General features: G+C 32.6%; 1 protein-coding gene across 2 annotated transcripts in view; it reads left to right on the top strand.

The window, feature by feature from the left end:
- Positions 1-18,247, top strand: part of ZNF711 (zinc finger protein 711) — a 28,667-nt gene extending 10,420 nt beyond the window's left edge. The window contains exons 3-9 of one of the 2 annotated variants that reach the window (XM_017517926.2): positions 243-785; positions 9,259-9,414; positions 10,025-10,162; positions 12,193-12,330; positions 13,195-13,242; positions 14,890-15,033; positions 15,537-18,247. In XM_017517926.2, coding sequence (XP_017373415.1) covers positions 243-785; positions 9,259-9,414; positions 10,025-10,162; positions 12,193-12,330; positions 13,195-13,242; positions 14,890-15,033; positions 15,537-16,714 — 2,345 coding nt within the window. In that variant the 3' untranslated portion in view covers positions 16,715-18,247. The remainder of the gene's footprint in view (positions 1-242; positions 786-9,258; positions 9,415-10,024; positions 10,163-12,192; positions 12,331-13,194; positions 13,243-14,889; positions 15,034-15,536) is intronic. The other variant, XM_017517927.2, reaches the window with a different exon arrangement.
- The last annotated feature ends 359 nt before the right edge of the window (positions 18,248-18,606 follow it).

Raw genomic sequence — 18,606 nt, 5'->3', positions numbered from 1 at the left:
TACTTGAAAATAAAGTATGTTATTTTAAGGTCTTCATTTAGATTTTACTAACATTATTTTCACCCAACTCGAACCGAATTCCTGGTTGTTGGTGGTTTTAATTGCAGTTAAATTGTCAGTGATTTTTAAAAATGATTTATTTGGCCAAGATTACTTAAGAAATATTTATAGCATTTGATTTATTAAATACAGTACTTTAATAAAATAACTTTACCTTTTTTGGATAATTGTTTGTATTATAGTGGCTGGAATGGCTGGTACTGCACATATCGATGGAGACCATATTGTTGTTTCAGTTCCTGAAGCTGTATTAGTTTCTGATGTTGTCACAGATGATGGGATAACTCTTGATCATGGCCTTGCAGCTGAAGTTGTCCATGGACCTGATATCATCACAGAGACTGATGTAGTAACAGAAGGTGTGATTGTTCCTGAAGCGGTACTTGAAGCTGATGTTGCCATTGAAGAGGATTTAGAGGAAGATGATGGTGATCACATCTTGACTTCTGAACTAATTACAGAAACCGTTAGGGTACCAGAGCAGGTTTTCGTGGCTGACCTTGTTACTGGTCCTAATGGACACTTAGAACATGTGGTCCAAGATTGTGTTTCAGGAGTCGACTCTCCTACAATGGTATCAGAGGAGGTTCTTGTAACTAATTCAGATACAGAAACTGTGATTCAAGCAGCTGGCGGTGTTCCTGGTTCTACAGTTACTATAAAAACCGAAGATGATGATGATGATGATGTCAAGAGCTCTTCTGAAGACTACTTAATGATATCTTGTAAGTGAAACATAAAGCCCATAATTACTCAGGAGATTGATTTATATAATCTGGAAAAGTTTTCTGGGATGAGGGATATATTCAATAGAAGTTATGGGGGAATCTTTTTGAAAAATAATTTTTTGAAGTGGTGTCGTTGAGATGCTTTTCTGAGTTTACTCGTGTTTTTAATTTACTCAATGAAACTTCATACCTGAAATGAAGTAAAGTAGTATCTAAATGAAGTTTATTAGTATCTTAAAATAGAAATATAGATTTGGCAACAACAAGAATGTTAACTGATACAAAATTTTAATGATAAATATATATATTTCAACATGGGAACTTTCTTATATAGCAACTGCTTTTTTAAATATGACAGGCACTGGAATTGGTCAAATCAGTTTTTCTTAGGAACTTAAGCATAATATGTTAAGAAATGTATTGATTTTTAAATTAAATACTTGCAAAGTAAATCATAAACTCAGATAATGTTCTACAGTTCACCCTGTGTTTATATTGTGTTTTCCTAAATATCTGTGCGTATATTCTCTGCAAAGCTATTGAACATGTTTGTTTCAGACTGCTTTGCAAGATCCTTAAAACATTCTGTCTGAAGGGGGAAGGTAGAAATATTTTGCCCTCATTTTAAATGATGGGTTTGTGAGAGGAGCAACAAAAATAAAAAATCTATTGATAAGTAATTAATGAAGCTAAATTTGAAGGGATCATGCTACAACTAGTAAAGATTAGACAAAGATTTTTTTTTTTTTTTTACTTTTCCAGGGAAGATTTTTATTCTGTTCTTTTTAAAATACAAAAATGGTTGACTGGGAAGTGAATCACCAGGTAGACTGTGTGTGTATGTGTGTATAAAGTGATTGTATATGTGTGTCAATGAATTTAAAACTGAAAATAAACTAGATTTAATTTGTAAATTTAATTCTGAAGTTAAGTATCTTAACTTTTTTCTTCTATAAGCACTTTTGAAAGTGAATTTTTACGTTGTTTTTAACAGAATGATTTAAGCCATGAAAATACTGCAAGTATTGTTACCTATTTTTAAACAGATATAGATTACTAAAGCAACTCCATATTTGTAGCTTAACATGGCATTTTTTAAAAGATCTATAGTTATGGTTATCATGTAAAATGATGTGGCGGAAGTTGGTAGTCTCTCTATACTAAAATAAATTCAGCATGTCTTCAAAAGGATATTCAGTAAACTAAACTTTGATATTAACAAAGTAGTACAAAATTTAGATGTCATGTATTGTGAATAGTCATACCTTGTGTTATCTTCTATGATTTAATTCTGCAAAAGTGTTTTAAAAACATTTCTGGAATATTCTAAATTAGAAAAATTATTTTGATAACTACCTTATATGTCAAATGCAAGGACTTCTTTTAGGAATATAATTTTTATTTTTGTTTGTTTGGTTGGTTTCAACTTTTATTTTAGATTTGTATGGATATGAATGATCCCATCTCTTAGGTATTGACCATAGTACCCAACAGTTTTTCAGCCCTTGCCCCACTCCATCCCTCCCCACTCTAGTAGTCCTTAATGTCTGTTGTTGCCATCTTTATGTCCATGAGTACCCCATGTTTAGACCCCAATTATAAGTGAGAACATGCAGTATTTGGTTTTCTGTTCTTGCTTTAATTTGCTTAGAATAATGGCCCATAGCAGCATCCATATTGCCACAAAGGACATGATTTCTTATTTTATTATGGTTGCGTAGTATTCTGTGGTGTATATATATATACCACATTTCCTTAATCCAGTACACTGTTAATGGGCACCTAGGTTGATTCCCTGTGTTTGCTATTGTAAATAGTACTGTGATGAACATGCAAGTGCATGTGTCTTCATGGTAGAATGATTTGTTTTCCTTTGGATATATACCCAGAGTGGGATTGCTGAGGTGAATGGTAGTTCTGTTTTAAGTTCTATGAGAAATTTCCAAACTGCTTTCCACAGTGGCTGAACTAATTTATATTCTCACCAACAGTGTTTAAGTGTCCCCTTTTCTCCACAGCCTCACCAACATCTGTTGATTTGAGATTTTAGTAATGTCCATTCTGGCCATAATAAAAAAATAGTAGATGTTGGCATGGATGCAGTGAAAAGGGAACACTTTTACACTGTTGGTGGGAATGTAAACTCGTACAGTCACTATGGAAAATAGTGCGGAGATTCCTTAAGGAAAGTAGATCTACCATTTGATCCAGCAATCCAACTACTAGGTGTCTACCCAGAGGAAAAGAAGGCATTATGCAAAAAAGATACTTTCACACGCATGTTTATACTAGCACAATTCACAATTGCAAAAATGTGGAACCAGCCCAAATGCCCATCAATCAATGAGTGGATAAAGAAAATGTGGTATATATGCACCATGGAATTCCACTCAGCCATAAAAAAGAACGAAATAATGGCATTCGCAGCAACTTAGATGGAATTGAAGACTGTTATTCTAAGTGAAGTAACTCAGGAACGGAAAACCAAATTTATGTGCCCTCATATATGGGAGCTAAGCTATGAGGATGCACAGCATAAGAATGATACATACGGACTTTGGGGACTTGGGAAAAGGGTTGGGGGTGGCGAAGGATAAAAGAGTAAACATTGGGTACAGTTTATACTGCTCGGATGATGGGTGCACTAAAATCTCATAAATCAACAATAAAGAACTTATTTATGTAACCAAACACCACCTGTTTTTCAAAAAGCTGTTGAAATAAAAACATTTTAAAAAATAGATTTGTCAGTATCAACAAGCAAAATAATAATAATAATAATTACTCACTCGTGTGAGGTGATGTCTCATTGTGGTTTTGATTTGCACTTCTCTGATGATTAGTGATGTGGAACATTGTCTCCTGTGTTTGTTGATCACTTGTATGTTTTCTTTTGAGAAATGTCCGTTCATGCCTTTTCCCCATTTTTAATGGGGTTGTTCTCTGTTTGCTGATTTGTTTAAATTCCTTGTAGATTCTGGACATTAGACCTTTGTCAGATGCATAGTTTGCAAATATTTCTCTCCCATTCAGTAGGTTGTCTGTTTACTCTGTAGATAGTTTCTTATGCTGTGCAGAAGCTCTTTAGTTTAATTAGTTCCCAATTGCCAATTTTTGTCTTTGTTGCAATTGGTTTTAGGGACTAAGTCATAAATTGTTTCCCAAGGCCGATGTCTAGAATAGTGTTTACTAGGTTTCCTTCTAGGATTCTGATGGGTAGAGGTTTTTATCTTTAAATCTTTAATCCATCTTGGCTAAAGTTTGTATATGGTGAAATGTTGGGGTCCAGTTTCATTCTTCTGGATATGGCTTCCCAGTTATCCCAGCACCATTTATTGAATAGGCAGTCCTTTCCCATTGCTTACTTTTATTGATTTTGCCAAAGATTAGATGGTTGTAGTTGTGTGGCTTTGTTTCTAAGTTCTTTTTTCTGTTCCTTCGGTCTATGTGTTTGTTTTTGTACTAGTAACATGCTGTTTATGTTACTGTAGCCTTGTAGTTTAATTTCAAGTTGGGTAATTGATGCCTCTGGCTTTGTTCTTTTTACTTAGGGTTATTTTGGCTATTTCTTTCTTGATTCCATATGAATTTTAGTGTAGATTTTTTCCAATTCTGTGAAAAATGACATTAGTAGTTTGATAGGAATAGCATTGAATCTGTAGATTGCTATGGGTAGTATGTCCATTTTAACTATATTGATTCTTCCAATCCTTGAGCATGGAATATTTTTCCAGTTGTTTTTGTCATCTATGATTTCATTTATTAGTATTTTGTAGTACTCCTTGTAGAAGTTTTTCACTACCTTGGTTAAATATATTCCTGGGTATTTTTTTGAGGCTATTGTACATGTAATTGCATTCTTGATTTGGCTCTCAGCTTGGATGTTGTTGCTGTGCAGAAATGCTACTGATTCTTGTATACTGATTTTGTATCCCAAAATCTTGATAAAATTGTTTATCAGTTCTAATAGCCTTTTTGCAGAGTCCTTAGGGTTTTCTAAGTATAGAATCTTATTACCAACAAAGAGAGATAGTTTGACTTATTTTCCTGTTTGGATGTCTTTTATTTCTTTCTCTTGCCTGATTGCTCTGATTAGGATTTCCAGTACTAAGCTAAATAGGAGTGGTGAGAGTAGGCATCCTTGTCTTATTACACTTCTCAAGAAGAATGAAGAATGCTTCCAGCTTTTGCTCATTCAGTTTGATATTGGCTGTGGGTTTGTCATAAATGACTGTTATTATTTTTGATTTATGTTCCTTGGATGCCTAGTTTTTTGAGGGTTTTTATGAAGGGCTAATACATTTGGATTTTATCAAAAGCTTTCTTCATGTCTATTGCAATGATCACATGGTTTTTGCTTTTAATTCTGTTTATGTGGTGTATCACATTTATTGATTTGCAAGTGTTGAACCAACCTTGCATCTTTAGAATGATGCATGACTGGTTCAACGTTTGCAAATCAACGATGGTGTTTTAAGTTTTTGATGTGCTGTTGAATTTAGTTTACTAGTATTTTCTTGAAGATTTTTGTTTAAGGAACATAATTTTGTATAAAGCAAAGCATCTTGGTAAGATCAAGATGGGAGATCTCATTCAAACGTCCCTAATTTCAGGGGTAAAAAAAAGTTAACACCTTTATAATTTTAAAAATTATAATGGCTTTTTAAAGATGTAATTTACACATCATTTTATTTGCCCATTTAAAATGTGCAAATAAGTAGTTTTTCCAATATTCACAGAGTTGTACAACCATCACCACAATCAATTTTAGAACTTTTTCATTACCACAAAAAGAAATTCTATACCCTTTAGCAGTTACCTCCCTCTCCATCCCCTCTGAGGCAACCACACTGCTATAGATTTGCCTATCCTGGACATTTCATATAAATGGAGTTATACAACATGTGACATTTTATGTCTGGCTTTTTTTTTTTAATTTCACATAATGTTTTCAAGGGTAATTCATATCATAGCATATATCAGTACATTTGACCCTTGAACAATGGAGGGGTTAGGGGTGCTGAACCCTGCCCACCGCTGCCGACATACACAGAGTTGAAAAGCCATATGTAATGTTCAGCTTACCAAAAACATAACTACTGTCTACTGTTGACCAGAAGCCTTGCCAATAACAATTGGTATGTCAATAAACATGTTTTGTATATGTATTATATACTGTATTCTTACAATAAAGTAAGCTGGAGGAAAGAAAATGTTAAAATCGTGAGGAAAGGAAAATATGTTTACTATCCATTAAGTGGAAGTGGGTCATCATAAAGGTCTTCATCCTTATTGTCTACACATTGAGCAGGCTGAGGAGGGGGAGAAAGAAGGGTTGGTCATGCTGTCTCAGAGGTAGCAGAGCAGGAGAAAATTCATGCATAAGTGGACCTGCACAATTCAAACCTCTGTTATTCAAGGGCCGACTGTACTTCATTCGGTATTGCTAATAACATTCTATTATATGGGTATATCATGTTTTGTTTATTCATTCATCCATCAGTTAATGGACATTTAGGTTGTTTCCATTTTTTGGCCATTATGAATAATGCTCTATGAATGTTTGTTTACAAGTTTTTGTGTGGGTGTATATTTTTAGTTTTCTTTGGTATATACCTGGGAGTGGCATATATTTGAAATCTGAAGGTGACTATCTTGTTGTTCCCTTTTTCACCCTACTGTAAAATACAGATCCTTTGTATATTGCCTAATTCTGTCACTGTGGTATATTAGTATACTGTATAGTTTTTATATCATGCCCACCATATAATTTTGTTAGATGTAACTAACTTACAACAGGTAAAATAAAAAGCCTACCTAATTTTTAAAAAGGAATGTTATATTGTACATTTTACTAAAATGAAATTTTAATTAAATTGTGCCAGTTGGCTTTAAAATAATATTGAATGTTACCAAGCTTTGTAATGTTGGCAAACATGCACCTCACTCTCTTATACTTAGTGCCAGAGGAATTCTGTGGTGGGTATTTTATTACCCACTTATTGCTAGATTGAAAACAACACTATGGTACTTGAATATTGCATACCTTACAGCAAGCAAAAAAGTTAAGTTTGAATTTAAGGTAGTTTGAGTATTATCTGCATGAACAAGAGCTTTTGAGGATTTATTTCTAAAGTCAGCTGATTGCCTATTAAGTCTTTGTTAATTTCATACTTTCTATAACAAAGGATATAGAATAAATCTTGGGGCTTACCTCTTAAAACTGCATGCCAATATCTTTAATAATTTTATTATCTTCTGTGAACTTAAAATACAGAATAAGTTCAGTTAGTACATTTCAAAATTGCTCATTCTGAGCAATTCTAAGTAAAAATGGATGCATTAAACTTAAAAGTATGAACCTTAAGAAAAGGTAGAAATGGAATCAGAGGGAATAGTATTAGTAATTTCATACTTAATGCTAAAATTATGGTACAAAACTATTGAGAAATGGTGAAAAAAATGTGACTTTCATTTCATTAACTTTATTTTTATGAGTTATAGTTTTAACTCAGCTTATTCCAGAAGGAACTGTCATCACTTTAAATTATTCATGTATAATAAAGCAGAGTTTATAAAATGAAAATATTTTTATTATTTTATTAATTTACCATAAGTTATTTCAGCCTAAGAAATTTGCATTTTGGACACGTTCTGAAGTGGTTTTTTTTTTTTAATATTCTGTGTTTTTCAACATGTTTTTATATTCTATGTTTTTCAATTCTATTTTATTCAACGTTATTTTATAAGAGAAGCTATTAAACCAGTAATATCAAATACTTAATCATTGTTTTCCTTCATTTTAATTTGTCCCATTGTCAAAAAAGTTGCCAAAAGTTTAGTAATAAATTAGGAGCTGTGATGGAATGAAAATAGGTAGTCTTTATTTTGATCATTGGGATGCTTTCTTTCATAGACTATTCAAATATGTAAATAGTGTAGAATCATTTATATTTAATCACAAAGTTAAAGCAGCTCTGCAGTGTAAAAATAAGTTTTGATATGTGTTGTTTTACACTATTTTGAGAGGCCAAATGAATATTTTTGAAGTTGTATCTATCAAGTTTGAAACTGAAGTAAGGAAAATCTAGACTTTGACCCATTTAGAGCTTGCTAAAATTGTTTTTAGGAGTACTGGATTAATAACTTTTTAAATGCCACTTTATTCTGTTTTTAATGGCTCTAGAATTGTTAAATGTATGTAGGGGCTTCACAATTTGATGTTTCATATTTAGTACTTCGATATATATAATAAGGAGGAGCAGATTTTCAATTTAGAATTTATTTGCGTTTTTATAGGAACAGCATTAAAAGAAAAAATGATAAGCATATAATATTTAGGAGGAATGTATTATTTGAGTAATATTTTTGATCAGAGACAGAGTTTATTAATCTAGTCATTGCATACTTCATGCATAGTATTCATGTGAATTTAAATGTTATCCTAAAAGACTATATAGTAAAGAGTCAAATTTTTTAAGTATTCTTAAAATATAAGTAACAGGCTCAAATATTGTTGCCTTATCTTTATATATGATTTGCTTTTAATAAAGAAAAAGAGGTGGAAATATCCATTTATTTCCCTTACATATAATCTTGAAATAAAGCATACATTGTAAAATCTAGATGTATACAAAATTTATGGCTTGAAGCTGTCTTCCATTGACCCAGCAGAAATTAGAGTATTTACTAAGACTTATTTCCATGATTTATGAAAAGTCCTTTTTTATAAAATCATTTAGGTGTTTTCTAAGTTTCTTTTTTTTAATCCTAGATCTTGTATGCTAATTGGTTTTAGAAACAACTTCTATTTAATTTGGGAACTGTTGTTTATGTGAACTCATTTTATGAGTAATATATGTTTTATGTTCCTAATTTTTCTGGTATTAAATTTGGTGTTAAGATTTAACTTAAAATGTTGAAAGTGATGGAATTCGAAGTCATTTTGATTAAAGCTATTTGGTTAAGTATTTTGTATCTAAGTGAAATCTGTAAGTAGATTTTTATATAATTGTGATTATGTAATGTAACTGACCTTGTATACTATTTTTCCATGAACCTTGACACTTTTTAAAATTTTTAGAATAATTTTATTTTTAATAGATTCATGTTCACATGTATAGGCTTATTACATGGATGTAATATTGTGTAGTGGTGGGGTTTGGGCTTCTAGTGTACCTATCACCTGAATAGTGAACATTGTAACCAATAGATAATTTTTCAACCCTCATAACCTCCCCTCTCCCACTTTTTGAAGTCTCTAGGGTCTATTATTCATGAACCATAACACTTTTGATGGCTTCATAGTAGTAGGTTATTAAGTGAATACAGTGGGTAGGTGGTTAACATTATTTCACGTTTTACTTATGCTTAACACCCACTAAATGTCAGTGGTAATTTTTCTTGTTTTCTTTTGTTTTTAGTCAGTGGTACGTTTTGACTGAAGTAGTTTCCTGTTTATATTTTATAGTGGATGATGTTGGAGAGAAATTAGAGCATATGGGGAATACACCTTTAAAAATTGGCAGTGATGGTTCACAAGAAGATGTTAAAGAAGATGGGTTTGGTTCAGAAGTAATAAAAGTGTATATATTTAAAGCGGAGGCGGAAGATGATGTTGAAATAGGTACAAACACTAATTTTAATTTATTGCTCTAATAGGAATTATCATTTATTATGTTTTCTGAGGACTAGTCTAAATATGTCCTCAAAGCACGGGGTTTTTTTTGTACGTTTCTTTGGGAGTAGTCTATTTTTAAAAATTGTATATGAATATAAAGCAGGAATGCAGAGTATGTCCTTCTTAGATTCTTCAAACATGAGTAGAATATTATGGCAGAAAATATCAAAACAAATTATTGGAGAGGATTTGGTTTAGATTCAGAAATTATAATGAGTGTTTATGAGCATGGACTCTAAAAGCAGGCTGCGTGAGTTTTAAATGAGTCCTGCCGCTTAGCTGAGTGACATTTGATAAGTTACTTAACCCCCCTTCTGTCTGTTTCTCATCCGTAAAATGGCCATAATAATAATATTAACTACCTAGTAAGGCTGTTGTTTCTCAGTGATAGCTGAAAATTTAAAGTATAATTTATATGAAAATGTTCTTGGCACTTTGAAATTTATTTTGGAATTATTTTATTTCCTAAAGAGAAATATTTCTTTTCTTCTCTTTATTTATTTATGTGGTTATTCCATGATGCTTCTCTATTTTAATATGTGTTTTAATTTTTAAGGTGGAACAGAAATTGTCACAGAGAGTGAGTACCCCAGTGGACATTCAGTAGCTGGCGTGCTTGACCAGAGCCGAATGCAGCGGGAGAAGATGGTTTACATGGCAGTTAAAGATTCTTCTCAAGAAGAAGATGATATCAGTAAGAAAAAAAAGGGCACTGTAGTGACTTATCTGTAGCCATCATGCATTATTTAAAAAAGATCTCAGGAATACAAGCACGGTATAGGAACAAAGTTCAATAAAATAAGCCTGACCCTTTGACCCTTTGCTGTAAATAATTTAAAAGGGAAGGGTCCTTTTGAGCACTTATTTGTACATGTATTATTCAAATCAGCAAACAATAAATAACATATCTTAGTATACTATACCAGAAATACAGAGATGAGCAACATGCAGTTCCTGACATCAGTGAAGCTCACAAATATGTAATTACTGAGTACCTACTTTCTGTGAGTTACTGAATATGTTGCAAGATATTATCTTATTTAATTCTTACGACTCATCTCTGAGGTAGGTGGTATTTTTCCTGGCTTATGGAAGGGAAAAAAAGATATAGGGATAATAATTTATCCAAGATCATTCCAACATTACGTGGGAAGGGCAGGATTTTAATGGTTATCTAACTCTACTACTAGTGTTCTTTCCACATGGCAGTGGGCACTGTTGGCTTCTCTCTGGATTTAGCAATGGAAGGGCTGACTGTTTTGTCTGCTGTCACTAAGGGGTAATCTTATGTAAGTATTCTTCCAAGCCAAGCTGCCAGGAGTTTGATTTCTTATGCTGTTGATGGTCTCCAAGTAGTTGCCGCTTAAGGTTTTGTAGGGTTAAGTACCACAGGACGATCAAACCTCCTCAGGTTTCCTTTTCTGCCATACTGCATGTTTCTTAATGAAGACATTTTGCTCTCTACCTATTTTCTCCTCACCTCAGTATAGGAATGCACCCCTTTCCTAAGCCTATTTCAGTCTTCTTACTATGCTGAGAAAAACACAATGTTGCCTTGCCCCAGAAGGGTAAGAGCCTCCATTTCACTGCATTAACTTGATAATATTGGGCTTTACCTGTGCTGTACTCTGATACCGACTCCAAATTTCTTTGCCTAGAAGTCATAGGGTGCTGAATTCCACCCCCAAACATGAGAACTATATTACAGCTGAAAATATCAAAACAAATGAATGGAGAAAATTCTGTTGGACAGGAAAAAAGTTTAATCAAATAACTTCTTTTTGTTCTCTAAATTCTTTATTTTTTTATTCAGTAGTAAGGAAAGTGGTACAGTAGGAGGGGGGAGATTGAGGCTTAAGTTAACTCATGCCAGAATTCCATGGGAATGTGGGAAACTTAGAACAGAGTCTCCATTTGGGTAAAAGACAGAAGACAAACTTGAGAGAAGAGGGATAGTTTTCCCACATTTTCCCTCATGATTCTTCTGTAGTCATCTAAGATACCGGTATGTGAATCAAAGGAAAAGCAAAATTTCAAGCCAATTTTCTACTTAACAGGTTAAATGTAAGCAGATTATTTTACATAAAGTATATTGTGGCTCTCTTGGTTTAAATATTTTTTTCTTACCACAATAGCTTTTTGTTAAATGAAGCTCATTTAATGCTTTCTCTCCTCAGTAGAATCTCTTAAAATCTGGCCTATTGAAGAGTGTATTCTTGATCATTAGCATTATATACATACATAATTTCAATTATTTTTATTTAAAAATTTTTTTCAGTTACTAGTATTTTTGACTTTTTTATTACATGTATAATACTGCATTCCATTTATAATATAGTATATGGGATAGTATGGACCACTTTCTAGTATTATTTCTATGACAAATACTTTCTGAGTCCCAAAGAACTATCAGGAAAATAAACGTGTAATGCCTGATAGAATGTAAGATCATTCAGTATATGTCAAGCGCACATGTTTTTATTAAGTTTTTAAAAGCCATTTCCATAGGACTTGGTTCTAAGAGAAAAATAAGAATTTTGGTAAATGATTGTCTCCGAATGGCACTGGCCTCCAAAAGTGCCTAATGTAAATTGGAATTAAATTTATAAATTTCTAAATTAACCAAACTGAAATTTGAAAGTTGACAGATTTACATTGTTTGGAATTTTTACCCATTTACTAAATATTTGGGGTTATAAACAAGCAATTATTTCTAAAATTTAGGTTGCGCTGAAATAGCAGATGAAGTTTACATGGAAGTCATTGTAGGGGAAGAGGAAGGAACTTCTCTCCCTGAGATTCAGCTTGAGGACTCTGATGTTAATAAAACAGTTGTCCCTGTTGTCTGGGCTGCGGCATATGGTAGGATACTGGCATTTTTTCACCTGATAAGTACATAACATGTATTTACTCAGCCTTTAGGCCATTAAATAAGCTGTGTGAATGCCACCATGAATTGGCTAATATAATAAAATGTTTTACTGTGGACTTATTCATCTCTAGTTACTTTACATTATTTTTCTACCACATATCTTGTACTATTTAAAATGAACCTTGCTTAATGCATTATGTTTTTCAGTATGATCTATTTTAAATCCTACCTATATAAGTGAGTGCCATAAAAAATTTTATTTTTCTAAAATAGGAATATCCTTTGAAAATCGATCCTTCCTCTTTTGGAAAAACTCATTTCATTTATTAACACTACAGATGATAAGATTTTGGGGTTTTGAAAAAGAAACAGAAACCCAGGTATGCTCTTTTAGAAAGTATATAATGAAAGGTAAATTTATCAACTTACTTTCTCCCTTTCAGTCATTTTATCTCATTCCTATAAATGTACAAGATGGTCCAGGTATATATACTCTTTACTTCGAAAACTTTTGGTGTTCAAATGGATTAATTTATCTAAACTTGGTTCTCCCAAAGGTTCATTCATTCAACACTCATTTATTGAGCATCTTCAAAGTTGGGGGTATACTGCAGAAATATCTACCCGTTTTCATTTAAAAAGTAAATTTTTTCTAGATGTTAATAATTCCAAGGATGCTGACAGCAGCCCTTATTTTCAGTATGTGACATTATCTAACCTATGGGAGTGGAAGAATGCAACAATTTTTTTAACCCATGGAATGGTGGGCAAAGTAAGATTTTGTAGATTAAGATGTGATCCACTGGTAGTCATTATAATTAGCATATCAGTTTTTAATTAGTCTTTTTTTTTAGGAGATGAAAGAAGAGTTTCCCGAAGGTATGAAGAATGTCAAGCATCAGGTGAGAGAGCATTGTATATGAGATGTGAGTTAAAGGTCTGACTTTATATGCTGCTTGGTAAGTAACAAGTTCGTGTCTATAGACACATTTGTTGGACTCTCACTTGCCTAGTCATACCTAATCTAGCTAGTTAAATAGGAGTTTGCTTCTCTGAGGAATTAATTTCTATGTGGGCATAATGTGTGTTAATCTGCAAATGCAGTTCAATTTAGATTTCCCTCAAAATTTAAGTATCAGCCAGTTTACCACATGGACCACAGCAGATTGTTATGGAAAAAATAAAATAGGAATTATTTGGACAGAAAAGAAAAAATTATTCATGTTATCAACCCCTTGTTAATGTTCTTTTTGGGGCAGAGCTGTTTTCTTAATTTCTATGGCAACCAGTGCATTTATATATAACTGTTATATAAAACCCATGTGTCAGCTTATTTTTTTTTTTAGTTTTAATACACTCTATATAGTGTTATTCTTTAGTTGATCTTTTTTTTTAATTTTCTTAAGCAAGGAGATACTTTCTTAAGATAACGTGTCTTATTGTTCTGTTTCTACCCTTTGGGAATTATTTGACTCTCCAAACATAAGTGTTGATTTTGAGAAATTGATGAGAAGGATAGATCACAGCATATAAGTTAACCTGACAGTTGTGTAGGTCTATATTTTTTTTAGCTAAATTGCATAAAACCACAACAGATTTTTGAGAACTGAGATTTTATTAAGTACTTCTTATGTATGCACTGATCACACTGAAATTGTAATAAATTGCCTACCATATGTTAACTCCTAAAATCAATCTTAATATGTAATACTCTTTATATAAAGTACACTAGTCTGAAGCATATCTATAAGAGATCTGTTTTGTTTTTTATGCATTACACATAGTTACCACATCTCTAATGGTTCATTGATATATATCTACATTTCTTTTTAAATTAATTTCGTCAGCCTTCATTGGTTAAAAAAATATTGGTCCAATGCCAAGGTTTTGTTTAGGGTCATAGAATTCCCTTTTCTTTTCTTTTCTTTTCTTTTCATTTTTCTTTTCTTTTGTCTTCTTTTTCAAGAGACGGGGTCTTGCTTTGTCACCCAGGCTGGTATGCGGTAGCACAATCATAGCTCACTGCAACCTCAAGCTCCTGGGCTCAAGCAATCCTCCCACCTCAGGCTCCTGAGTAGCTGGGACTACAGATGCATGCCACCATGACTGGTCAATTTGTTTTTTATAGAGACAGGGTCTTATTATGTTGCCCAGGGTCAACTTAAACTCCATACCTCAAGTGATCCTCCTGCCTCAGCCTCCCAAAGCACTGGGATTACAGGTGTGGGCCATCATGCCCAGCGAAAATCCAGTTTCTTATGTTACATTCATCTCATGAGTTTATTCCTGATCAAATTGAGATATTTTAAATTTAATTGATGATCAAATTGAGATATTTTAATTTCGCATGATATCCCATTCAAAGTGTTTCCACATACATGTCTTTATTTGTGAGTGAGAGAGAGAAAGAGAATGAGAAGATGGGTATACTTTGTGAAATTTACTACCACAATGGTAACTTGGTGTTATGCCATCTGTAGTAACTCATCCAACAGAACCAAAAAATATAAATGTATGTAATTTAATGATGTGTTGATTTTTTTTTCCAGGAAATACTTTGGACTCAGCATTAGAAAGCAGAAGTAGTACAGCAGCACAGTATCTTCAAATTTGTGACAGCATTAATACAAATAAAGTACTTAAACAAAAAGCCAAGAAGAGGAGAAGGGGAGAAACCAGGCAGTGGCAAACAGGTAAATACTTTGCTTTATGAATATTATAATGATTTGAGATGTGGAATTATTTTTTTTTTTGGAACCAAAGAAAAATACTTGCAGTTTACACGGTAGTTGTACTCTCCGTGTACCTGTTTGTGTATGATATAGATAATTGGTTTTTTTTCACATTGTGTGACTGGTACTTAATAAAACTATGCTTGTTTGCTCTTTATTCCAAAGATATTTTTACAGAGAGTTTTCAAGTTGGTTTAACAATAAAGGGTACCTTTTTTCATATTCAAAGTGTATATGATATTGCATTTTAGCATATGAGTAGTTCATAGTAGAGTGCTGCTCATTACTTTTTAGTAAGCTACTTTGCCATAAATTGCTTTTATTATGTGTGTTTTATGTTACAGAATTTTATTCAACTAGTATAGTTATTACATAGTGAATGCCAACTAGTTTTGGCAACTTTGTTATAAAATCCTTTAAAACAGTCTGACCAAATGTCACAACTTTCTCTTCTCTTTATCTAGCTGTTATAATAGGTCCTGATGGGCAGCCCCTCACAGTGTACCCTTGCCATATTTGCACAAAAAAGTTTAAATCCAGGGGATTCTTAAAAAGACACATGAAGAATCATCCTGATCATTTAATGAGAAAAAAATATCAGTGTACAGATTGTGACTTTACAACTAACAAGAAAGTGAGTTTCCATAACCACTTAGAAAGCCATAAGCTTATAAACAAAGTTGACAAAACGCATGAATTTACAGAATACACACGAAGATACAGAGAGGCTAGTCCACTGAGTTCCAATAAACTTATCTTAAGAGACAAGGAGCCGAAGATGCACAAGTGCAAATACTGTGACTATGAAACTGCAGAACAAGGACTGTTAAACAGACATTTGTTGGCTGTTCACAGCAAGAATTTTCCTCATGTTTGTGTTGAGTGTGGGAAGGGTTTTAGACATCCTTCTGAACTCAAAAAACATATGAGAACCCATACTGGTGAGAAGCCATATCAGTGTCAGTATTGTATTTTCAGGTGTGCAGATCAATCAAATCTGAAAACTCACATTAAGTCTAAACATGGTAACAATTTGCCATATAAATGTGAGCATTGTCCCCAAGCATTTGGAGATGAGAGGGAGCTTCAACGCCATCTGGATTTGTTTCAAGGACATAAGACACACCAGTGTCCTCATTGTGACCATAAGAGCACCAATTCAAGTGACCTTAAGCGGCACATCATATCTGTTCATACTAAGGATTTTCCTCACAAATGTGAGGTCTGTGATAAAGGTTTTCATCGTCCTTCTGAGCTCAAAAAGCATAGTGATATCCATAAGGGTAGGAAGATTCATCAGTGTAGGCACTGTGACTTTAAAACATCAGATCCATTTATTCTTAGTGGCCACATCCTTTCAGTTCATACTAAAGATCAGCCATTGAAATGTAAAAGGTGCAAGAGAGGATTCAGACAACAAAATGAGCTCAAAAAACATATGAAGACCCATACTGGAAGGAAGATTTACCAATGTGAGTATTGTGAATACAGCACTACAGATGCATCTGGCTTTAAACGACATGTGATATCAATACATACAAAAGACTATCCACACAGGTGTGAATTCTGCAAGAAGGGATTCCGAAGACCATCAGAAAAAAATCAGCATATTATGAGGCACCACAAAGAGGCTCTTATGTAATAAGATCAATATAAAGAAAGAAGCTATTTAGAAGATACGATATGCTACTTGGGAGAAAACTCTCACTAACTGTCTCACCGGGTTTCAAAGCTTGATATTAACCATGACTTTACATTCTTTGTATTAAATATCTCAAAATATTTGAATTCATGGGGGATCCCATGGCCCTTTGAAAATTACTTAAAGAATTGAAGAAGCACTATAGAATGGTCACAGAACAACTTCTTAAGTATCTATGTAATAGTATTATATGCATACTTAAACTACAGAGGGGAAAACAAAGACAAATACTTTGTTTGGCTGATTATGTTACAGACAAATATTTCTGAAAAGAGAATACATAATTGAGTTTAGCAGTGTTTTACTATAACAAGCAAACCCATTTTTATGTAATTTTAGAAATGGGGTGGGGAAACAAAATGTGGTCATTCATCAGTCACTTAGCCATTGAGCCTTTTATATTGTACCTGGAAATTGAACTCCAGAAATGGCAAAAGTTTTGTGTATTCGTTAAAAGAAAATTAACTGGAAAACAGGTTAGATTAATTCAATACTATTAAAAAATAATGCAGAGCTGTTAATATTTTATCACAGGATAGGATACTGAAAATATAGCATTCTGTGCTGAGGTCCAAGGTGAAGTCTATAAAGATTAAAGTTCCCTTTTTTCTGATGTTCAAGTTGATTGTTGTTCAGTATGGCATATATGATAAAAGTATATTTGAGTCAAATGTGGCTTTCTAAAATGGATGCAACATTAGTGTTGCAAACAAAATCAGCACTATATTTCTTAATGATCTAAAGATTAAATTGAGAGAACACAGTTTTCTTAAATATTATAATGTCTAGAGTTTTTTTAGGACAGTCTTAGCAAGTACGATTGTTCTAGTCTTACTTGCTCTAATGTTTAAAGGTGCAATTTTATGCCATTATTGAAATTGATTTTTTAAAATATATATACCATATTATTAACATGCATTTTCAATATGAGGCAGTGTTTATGCAGTATTTAACAGAGCAATATGCTGCCAATAGAGTTTGGAGGTGGATATTTAGTTTACCGTGTATAAACTTAAAATATGCATCCCTTTAACAACGCTTTGTGTTAGCATGCTGCAAATCAAAATGGCACTTAATATTAAAAGCTGGTTTAGGGAAATTTAATGAAAATCCTGTTCATAAATGTAATGCATATGATATGTACTTTTAAGTTTTAGTTGCTTCATGTTTACATTCAGCTGTTCAATATAATTAAAATGTAATTTTACTTCATTCTACATTGTGGCTTTGTGTTTCAAATAATGTTCACATTTCTGTTTTTGCACCAGATAAGAATCAGTTCCTTGAGAGTAAATTTTTTATCTTTCTTAACTTCAGAATATTAAATTTGGAATATCTACTAAAATTGTGTGTTATGTGGCTGTAAATGATGTACACGCTGTAAAATAAGATCGCTACTGTTACGTGGGATTATTATTTCTAAATGTTACTCATTGAAATGAGCATACAATAAAAAGCATTTATTGCACTTAATGGTTTTATGAGTTTATTTAAAGTTCCAATATTTTTTATTAAAAGACTTTTCACTTCAGATTTATCTTAGGCAGATGGGTCCTTTTTTAAATGTCTTGTTGAATTTTGTTCATTAACAACATGAGCTAGAAATTTAAATAGTTATGATGACTATGTACTGCATATTCCTCAAGTATGTATGTTATTTGCCAAAATCATAATGAAATACTATAAATAAAAGTGTTCATTTTAAGAGCTTAGATTTCATATTATAGAGAAAACTAAAACTTTTTAACTTACTTAAATGACACAATCCTGAGAAATGAATACATCTAATTATGTTCCTAGTATACATTCAAAAGGAAAAGTATTGATGTGTG

The sequence above is a fragment of the Cebus imitator genome, unplaced genomic scaffold (assembly GCF_001604975.1).
Source record: "Cebus imitator isolate Cc_AM_T3 unplaced genomic scaffold, Cebus_imitator-1.0 Scaffold653, whole genome shotgun sequence".
In the NCBI taxonomy this organism is placed as follows: domain Eukaryota; kingdom Metazoa; phylum Chordata; class Mammalia; order Primates; family Cebidae; genus Cebus; species Cebus imitator.
The sequence above is the reverse complement of the archived record's forward strand: the minus strand, read 5'-3'. Positions and strand labels throughout refer to the sequence as shown.